A 9,273-nucleotide genomic window follows, 5' to 3' on the forward strand; every position below is an offset into this window, starting at 1 on the left:
CCCAGGGCCCGTCAGCATTCACCTTGAAGTCAGGGCGCTGCGGGCTCCCAACAGGATAAGAAAACAGGTGGCCGCAGAGCCCTTAGGGCTTGGGAAGCTCACCCGGGAGGTACTTCTGGCAGCGCAGACTCGACTTCCCAAGTTGGCCAAGTTGCTGCAGACACAAAGTGATCATTTGGAACGATTTCCGTTGGCCTCGGGCCACTTACAGTTGGTCCCCGGTTGTCTGTAAACCAAGAGTAGAACCCGCCTTCATTTTCAGCTAAGCTGGGGAACAGATCTGATTAGACGGCTTTGCCATGTATTAACGAAGATTGAAAAGTTGGAAATGTGTATATACTGAAATCTACCAACTTTTCCCCGGGGCGGGGTACAGGGAGAAAAGGGGGTTAGAACAGGGTGAGGGAGGGGGAATGATGTTTACCACAGGTACGAAGTAGTCACTTTAACACTGAGACCTCTGCCTCATTGAATTCAGGTTTTTTAAGTACTTGAAACTCTTCAGATTCCCCTTATTTTACAGTTACTTTTAAACTTGTGAAGTAGAAAGCATTGTTTTGTATACTGTTTTGAAAACAACCTAGTCTCTTGTCCTCTTCAACTTGGATTAAAGGCAAAGTTCTGCAAATGGGAGAGAGTGTCCACAGCAGATAGCTCAGATTTCATGTACACATTCGGGAAGAGACTCTTGCATGAAATACCAGCAGCCTTTTTATGAGTATTTCCCACGTGTGTTCTTTATTTTGTCATTTTGTCAACCCTATCCCCATGCACCTCTTCTTTCCTTTTAATATATATGCCTGTGTAGGGAAAAAACAAAAATTTGCACTTACATTACACTCCTGAAACGCAGGGTGTAATCTGTGTGTTTCAAAAACCGTTTCCGTTCTTTTCTCCGTCAGTCCATTGCTTAAGTGACAAGTTCAGATGTGTGTGTGGGGGGCGGGGAGCGGCCTGCCCTTCTGTAGCCTGTGAAAGTCAGTTATGCATTAAGAAAAAGGGAAAAGATGAACAGTTGCCAAAGTCATTTATTCGGTCCTTAGTTTTCTTATGTGACCTTCCGCATCTGCGAATTGGCAAGCGAGCCCCCTCGGGTGCCGGCCACAGACCTGCGACATGTGCACGAGGCGCGGTGTCCATCAGATCACCGGGCCGAGGTATGTATGAGGTATTCTTGTCAGGTTAGGAGTGGACTGGATACAATTTACTTTTTTACTCTGTTGTCATTAATATTGCTCTTTTTTCTCATTTGTGCTGTCACATACCCTCTGTTAAAAAGAAAATCACATTGCCTCCGATGACCAAGATGCTAAATGATGATTACAGCCGGCTAATAAGATCCTTTTTCTATACAAGGGTGTGTGCACAATTGGAATTGATATGAGAAATTCATTTGTAACCACTTGTGATATTGCACAACAAACACAGATACCTACAGATTGTTTTCTTTTTCTTGTGATCTTTATCTATGATAATGACCTTTGTAGATTGGTTATTTCTGTACTTTATCTGTAATAAACTTTGTAGATCCTGTGAAATGTTATTTTGCCTAAATCACTCGAGACTTGAGTCTTTAATAACAAAGCATCAATATTCACTAAAGTCAATCTCTTTTGAGTTTCTGTGACTTGGCTAGAAGCTCTTGACACTAAGGGATTAGTGTTCATTTTCCCTGGGGGGTGTTCCACTAGGGCATTACTGTATAATGACTTGATGTTGCCACATAGACTTCAAGATATATGATATTTTGGGGATTTTGTTGATTGGCCTATGTTTTACTGCATAGTGTGAAACGTGTAAAGCTTGGTTAACCTGTATATAGATAGCTTATTGTTGACTAGTTATAGTGTATTTAGGATTGCCTGTAATTTTAAGCTTCTTACTACTGTGTGTGCTGGTAGGAACATAAATTTTTGTACATTATATTTACTGAGATGTTGCCTTTTTTTATTTTACAAATACTTTGGAATTCAAATGTGTTTTTTGCTTCCGTGAGGATTAATTTGGAAAGGTTCTTAATGACATTCCACTGACTTCAGATTTTGCTTGAGATTGACTTCAATAAATTGTCCTGTATGTTCCCAAATTAAACTGTGGACTTGTTCATTGCCTGTAGTTTCTGGCCACAACTGCTGGCCTAGAGGCCCTAACGGGAGGGAGGGCACCGGCTGCCGGGCCGGAGGACCCGAGACGTGCCCCCCACCGCCGCCCCGCCCCCGGCCGCTGAGGCCTGCGGCACAGCGAGGTCCTCCGAAATGCTGCCATGCCGCACACAGACGTGGGGTTTGGCGGTGGTGTCCCAGAGGGAAGGCCCTTGGAGAATGCCGCTGCTCGCTCGGTGTGGTAGGAGACTGTGGAGCGAAGGGCGGGAGGGGGAGATGTGCGTCACTTTCATCCCGGGCGCCAGCTCGGGGTCGGCGGCCCCTGGAACGGCACTGCTTGCCAGCTGGGCCGCGCGGAGCCGCGCCTCCCGCTTCCCCGCGTCCCGGATCGCCGACCCGCCCGTCGGGTGCAGTTCCCCCGGCGCCCGCCAGCCCGCGCCCCGAGCCGCCGAGGCCCGCCCCCGGGGACAGCCCTCCCGGGGGCGGGCCCGCGTCCCGGCGCTGCCACGTCAGCGCAGCGTCTGTCCGCGGCGGACGGCAGGATGGGGAAGGCGGCGGCGGCGGCCCTCGGCGCCGAGCTGGGCGTGCGGCTCGCCCTGTTCGCGGCCTTTCTGTAAGCGGCCTGCGGCCCGGGGCCCGCGGCCGGCGCCTTCTCGCACCGACCGGCCGGAGCGGCGCGCGGGCGGGCTGTCCACGCGAAGGAGGCGGGCGGCCGGGCAGCCCCCGCCGGCCCGGGAAGCTAACGCACGTGCTCTGCACATTTGTGTTTCCCCTCCAGGGTAACGGAGCTCCTTCCTCCCTTCCAGAGGCGGATCCAACCCGAGGAGATGTGGCTGTACCGGAATCCGTATGTGGAAGCAGAGTATTTCCCTACCAAGCCCATGTTTGTGCGTGGAGAACCAGCCTTCCTTCCGCCCCTTGATACTTAGGACTGAGCTTGATGCTAGGGCGCAGGTGGGCCTTCCGGCTCCGGCGTGATCTTTGTGGGGGACTGCTTGCTCCCTTCGATGAGGTGCTCGCCATTTTGTTTCCTTACGATTAAGATCCAAATTTAGAGGGGCAAGGTGGCAGCGTGGGCTCCAGAGACACGTTCCGTGAACTCTGCTCCTTAGGATGGCCTGAGGCAACCTGGCCCTTGGAGTAACGGCCGATGGCGGTGGCGTTTGCTGGTGGAGCTGCCCTGTGCCCAACTACCCCGCACACACTGCCGCTGCTCATATTGACAGGGACCCGTTAGGTCTGACCTGTGACTTCCGCTGTCGCCTCCCATCCCTCTTCCCTGTAGGCGCTACTTGAACCACTAGCCGCGTGGTTTTACCGGGGCTGGGTTTGGGTTTTTTAACCTCTGCCATCTTCTGGTTCAGGTCATTGCATTTCTGTCCCCACTGTCTCTGATCCTCCTGGCCAGATGTCTCAAGAAGGCAGGTGCGACCGACAGCAAACAAGCCTGCCTGGGTAAGAACGAGCCCTCTCTGGCTGGGCTGGTCTCTAGCTCCTCGGTGCTGGCATCTCGGCCACTGGAGGTGTGACCTCTGCATGTGGAGGCCACTGAGTTGTGCATTCCTCAAGGCGTCCTATCTCCCCTGTACCCGTGTTGTCACCCGTGAGAAGACTGGCACTCTGAGAACATCGTTAACCTCCGAGGCGAACGATGCGCTGGATGATTTGTACCCCAGCCTAGTGTCCAGCCTAGTACGGAAGCTCTCTCTGTACTCCACCACGTTCAAGACTAGAATGATTTTTCTGCTCCGCTCCGGCTGGAGCCTGCCCGTTCCGGTCTCAGAAAGACCCTGGCTGCTCTCTTGATGGCACCGTGACCGCGCAGGTCCTCCTAGGCAGAAAGCACTAACAGGAAGTTTCTTTGCGTTCCAGCTGCCAGCCTTGCCCTGGCTCTGAATGGTGTCTTTACCAACACAATAAAACTGATAGTGGGCAGGTAAGTGACCAGAGTCCGCGCCCCGGAGCCTGCCTCGCCCCAGTCCGCAGGAGATGGTTAACGGCACCCTGTCCTCTATCCTCAGTCTGACCTTGCTCTTCTCACCTAACATGGCCTCCCTCCCCTACAGCTGTCCTGCGGGTGACACTTGGGCTCTTTGCTGCCCTGAACAGCGGTTCCCACGGACCAGCACAGCGGGGTCCGTGTCCTCTGGCACCCCCTGAAGCTGCAGGGTGGCTTGCTCTTTGCCCTAAAAAGTCATCGTGTGTTGGACTGCCCCCCCGCCCCCCTTTAAATGTGGACCCTGGAAATCATGTTTTTCTTTTAATGGTGACTATCTTAATCCAGTTTCATTATTTTGCCTGGGACACTAAATCTGCCCAGCTGTGAACAGGATTACAGTATCTGATACAACCAAAAAATAATTTCTGGAGTTGTTAAGTGATCTGTGTTGAGACCATGTTTATTTTTTCAGGCCACGCCCAGACTTCTTCTACCGCTGCTTCCCCGATGGGCAAGCCCAGTCCGACTTGAAGTGCACAGGGGAGAAGGACGTGGTGAATGAGGGCCGCAAGAGCTTCCCTAGTGGACATTCTTCCTGTATGAATACCACAGGGACTCAGCATCTGGGCCTTTTTGGGGTCACTGAATTTAGCTTAGGCAGCTTATGAGGATGGGGCCATCTCTCTACTCTTGTTCTTGTATCTAAAAACTAGAGAATCCCCTCCTTCTTTAATAACACCAAGATTTCACAAGCCTGAGCCTCAAGTATTAGGGTAAATATTCGAGGACAGAGTACGAAGTAGTTTACCTTCGTGAGATTTGAACATTTTATGAGTCTTGTATTATTTGTCTAGATCCTGCAATCTGGTACTAGTTAGAAAAATATTAACTAACCTTTATTGCAGGTGCTTTGGAAAGCATTTTTTTATTCTTATCTCTTTTGGTACCATAATAGCCCAAAGAGGTTGATACTATTATTTTTATGATTCCTATTTATACATCAGGAAACTAAGGCATCAAGAAGTAACCTGCGCAAAGTCTTATTGCCAGTATTCCAAACACTGTTCCTAAGGGTCAGTATTATTACCTATGGGACACACAGTAAAGTCCTTCATTTTTCCTTTTGTGTCCTCCTTGTCAATGATCTACACCACAAGTGTACCAAAAAAGGATAAAACATGTTCATGCCCCCAGCCACCTATTTGCAGATGAGCGAGGGAGCTTCCTTTGAAAGACGTAATACTTACAGGTTTTCCCTCTTCTAGTTGCATTTGCTGGTCTGGCCTTCGCTTCCTTCTACCTGGCAGGGAAGTTACATTGCTTCACACCACAAGGCCGTGGGAAGTCTTGGAGGTTCTGTGCCTTTCTGTCACCTCTCCTCCTTGCATCTGTGATCGCGCTGTCCCGCACCTGTGACTATAAGCATCACTGGCAAGGTAATAAGCAAGGTGTTCCTGCCATGCAAGTCTGCATGTTCCACCTGCCACTGTATCCCTAGCATTTGGCACAGAGGAGATGCTGACTGTATCTGTTAAATGAATAAACAAATGAGTCTGGGATAGTCTGGGTTTCTGAACCAAGAGTATGTATAGCTGTGTGGAAGATGAGAAAGCAGTTTCCTTTTAAAGAGATTACCAAGGAGAACTGTCCCAATTTTTCCATTATTTTGAAGCATCCTAAGTTCAGAATAAACTCTCTAAGAATTTTTTTTCTCTAAGAAATTTTTTACAAAGATCAATTTACTTACTGTCTTTAAAAATCAAGTTTGTAAAAAAAAAAAAATCAAGCTCATTCTCAAGAGATTTTTGTTCAGAAACCAAAATTCAAGAAAACATAAAATTGTAGTTAAACGAAAGAAATTTAAGTTGAATGATACAGTAAAACATCCAAATTACAGAGTATCTTCACAGAAAACCCGTAATTCAAAAAAAGCTGATAGTATTGCCCGGAAGTCCTTAGGAGCCCTGTTTTTAAGAATAAGCTAATTTTTTGCAAAGAAGGGCAACTCCTGAACAGTTTATTGCTTTCTCTAGAACTCTTTACATGGTGAAAAAGGGGTTAATAGCAGTAAGTGAAACTTTGTTATCTTGAATTTTTAAAAAATTCACTCTAGTGGGAGGTGGGTGGAGGAATGGGGTAATTGGGTGATGGGCATTAAAGAGGGCACGTGATGTGATGAGCACTGGGTGTTATATGCAACTGATGAATAAGTGTACTCTACCTCTGAAACTAATGATGTACTATATGTTGCCTAGTTGAATTAAAAAAAAATTCAATCTAGCGTATCCTCGGAAAAAGGCTTATATTTACTTAAAGATGTGGGTTTTTCTTAAACTTTATTTGAGAGAGAGAGAGTGGGCACGAGTGGGGGAGAGGCACAAAGGCAGAGGGAGAAAGCAGGCTCCCCGCTGCGCAAGGAGCCCGATGTGGGGGGTGTCCCTGGAGCCTGGGATCATGACCTCAGCCACCCAGGCGCCCCCAAAGATGTGTTTTAACTTGTTTAGGAAAGAACCTGATGATAATCCTTTTAACTATATGATAAATGTGAAATTGAGGTTTTTTGCACCCAAACAAGTAGAGTAACCTGGAGGGCCAAGTTCTCTATAGAGGCGTCCCCCATTGTACTGCACTTCAGAGAGCTGTGTCTCTTGCCAGTGGAAGGTTCTAGCAACCCTACGCTAAGCAGGTCTGTCGGCACCATTTTTCCAACAGCATTTGCTCACCTGTCTCCGTCATACTTTGGTAACTCTTGCAGTGTTTTAAACCTTTTCATTATATTTGTTATGGTGATCTGTGATCAGTGATTATGACTTGCCGAAAGCTCAGATGATGGTTAGCATTTTTTAGCAATAAAGTATTTTTAAATTAAGATATATACTTTTTTTTAGATCTAGTGCTATTGTACACTTTAATAGACTACAGGATAGTGTTAGCATAACTTTTATATGCACTGGGAAAGCGAAAAATTCATGTGACTTACTTTATTGAGATACTCGCTTTATTGGCAGTGATCTGGAATCGAACCCTCAATATCGGTATGCCAGTACTGTGTGGTGTTTTAACATGATTTGAGAGTCCAGTGATTAAGAAAAGACCTTATCTCCTCTCTTTTAGATGTACTGGTTGGAGCCATGATTGGCCTGACATTGGCCTATGTCTGCTACAGGCAGTATTATCCTCCTCTGACGGATGCAGAATGCCATAAACCATTTCAGGACAGCCTTGCACTGCCCATGGCACAGAAGCCTGGTGACCCTTATCATTTTAGTATTTAGAAACTAGAACTACCTCAGTGGAGATGAGGTGAATCAGCCCCTCTTAACTGCGCAAGACAAGAAAGTCTGACCTTTTTACTCTTAAGAGATACAGGTGAGCACTTCATTCTGTCTCCAGTTTTGCTCACATGGGTTTGTCATGAGTCAGGGTTCAGGGTTCTTTTTCACAACTCTGTGCCACACATTCTGATAAAGAAATCTTCCGGTAGTCCACCAGATTGGTATCCCAAGATCTACAGCATTTTACATTTAATTTAAATGTCATTCTTGAAGGATCTTTCACAAAGAAACCTTTACATATCCTAGAACCCCTAGAACCCAGAGTTAAATTTCTATTTTCCATAGCTCAAAATCTTAAAACCCAGGGCATGACCAACTAAATTATTTTGGTTCTGTTCACTTTCTCTGGTGATGATTCCATCAAGCCTTAAATAGGAAAATGTCCAGTTGTGGCTTCTTTAACCGCGTTATACATGTATCTTATTTGAATCTAGCCAGATACTGCTGTCCATTTTGAATCCTGTGGGCATAATTTATTGAATCACTAAATAAACAATTTTTACAAATGGTAAGGACAAATGAAGTGGAAATCATCACTTGCTAGTATTGAAACCACACTCCTGAACTGTGTTCACGAGCTGCTTTCCCTCCATGCATGACTGAAGATCTGCCCAAATGCATCAACTCTGCAACTGGCTAAGACAGGAAAGAAAAATTACACATGTTCTCTGGAGGACAAATGAACTTTTTCTGTCTCTTCTTCATAATGGGATATAAGGGACAATTACAGGACATCATCAGAACTGATGCTATATGACCTACTCTTTGCGATCATACTTTAAATATGACCTTGTCTTACGTGTTTCTTTCTATATTTTCAATGTATCTTTTTCCTTCAATAAATGTGACTGACAGTCAAAAATGGTGAACGTGGGTGTTTTTGGTACGTAGAGTACCGTTCGAGAGCTGGAACATTTCCAAAGTAAAACACTGGCTTCCCCATCTGACATAAGTGATCTAACTAGCTGTAGTGGAGGCTGATTACCTGTAAATATTGAAGAACAGTCTCAATATTGACTTTGTAATTGCCATGCTTTAAATTCTGAACTACATCTGCCTATGATAATGAAAACACCAGTCAAGGGAAAAGAACTTAAATATTAGTTCTTTGCCCCAAACATAAAGGGGAAGAAAATGGTTATTGTATTATTTTTCTCTATTATGGATCGAACCAGGTAAAAGTAGGCAACTGGTCAATATGGTTTTATTTCAGTATTTCGTAAACTTTTAAATAGAATCATGTAAAAAACAAACATTTCAAAAAGTGCAAAATATCAGAAAGCTAATCAGTGCTATTAATCTTTCCATGCAGACAATCTCTTGCTGAGCTAAGCAATACAAATTCTGTAACACGGAATATGTATAAAATGATACTCTACAGAGTTTAAAAATAGGCTTGGTCAAGAGATTGCACATGATACAACTGAAGTAGTGCAAATAATATCCAACTAAGAATTTAAATCAAACTTACTATCCTGTGTACTATACAACCATGATACCACAGGCGGAGAGACAAGATATAAAGCTCCTTTACAGTTGCCTGCCCCTCACCATCAGAAAACATTTCTTAGTACCAACAGTGGTTTATCTAGGTATCCAGGGTTATGCTGTTCATCTTTGGTTACAGGGACTCATTCTTGCTTGTCCTTTGGTTTACTCTTAAATAGTATCTATTCTGCTAATATGAAGAATAAATTTAAATTTGAAGACAACAACTTGACAAAAGTTTCCCCTTTAAAATATAATTGAATGCTACTTAATTCTCAGTAACCCTTACTTCAAACTCAGTTTATATAGTAAAGAATATAAAAGTATTCCATGTATCTGACACTTCTTAGTGGCTTAGCATTAGTCCATAAGCAGATGGACAAGTAAAGGCCTGGCATGGGTCCTGCAC

At 45.4% G+C, this 9,273-nt stretch overlaps 1 protein-coding gene across 5 annotated transcripts; it reads left to right on the forward strand.

Annotated features, from left to right (window-relative positions):
• The first annotated feature begins 2,617 nt into the window (after window positions 1-2,617).
• On the forward strand, window positions 2,618-8,238 carry PLPP5 (phospholipid phosphatase 5). Of its 5 annotated transcripts, none has more exons than XM_032413400.1 (7): window positions 2,624-2,715; window positions 2,881-2,989; window positions 3,467-3,557; window positions 3,975-4,038; window positions 4,514-4,638; window positions 5,307-5,477; window positions 7,156-8,238. In XM_032413400.1, exons 1-7 carry the CDS (start codon window positions 2,645-2,647, stop codon window positions 7,314-7,316), a joined length of 792 nt encoding a protein of 263 aa, XP_032269291.1. In that variant the 5' UTR covers window positions 2,624-2,644; the 3' UTR covers window positions 7,317-8,238. The 5 variants fall into 5 exon arrangements, with proteins under 5 accessions (XP_032269293.1, XP_032269291.1, XP_032269294.1 ...); XM_032413401.1 differs by having other exon boundaries at window positions 2,685-2,715; window positions 2,881-3,056; XM_032413402.1 differs by lacking the exon at window positions 3,975-4,038 and having other exon boundaries at window positions 2,618-2,715; window positions 2,881-2,949.
• The last annotated feature ends 1,035 nt before the right edge of the window (window positions 8,239-9,273 follow it).

The sequence above is a fragment of the Phoca vitulina genome, unplaced genomic scaffold (assembly GCF_004348235.1).
Source record: "Phoca vitulina isolate PV1807 unplaced genomic scaffold, GSC_HSeal_1.0 scaffold15, whole genome shotgun sequence".
Lineage (NCBI taxonomy): Eukaryota > Metazoa > Chordata > Mammalia > Carnivora > Phocidae > Phoca > Phoca vitulina.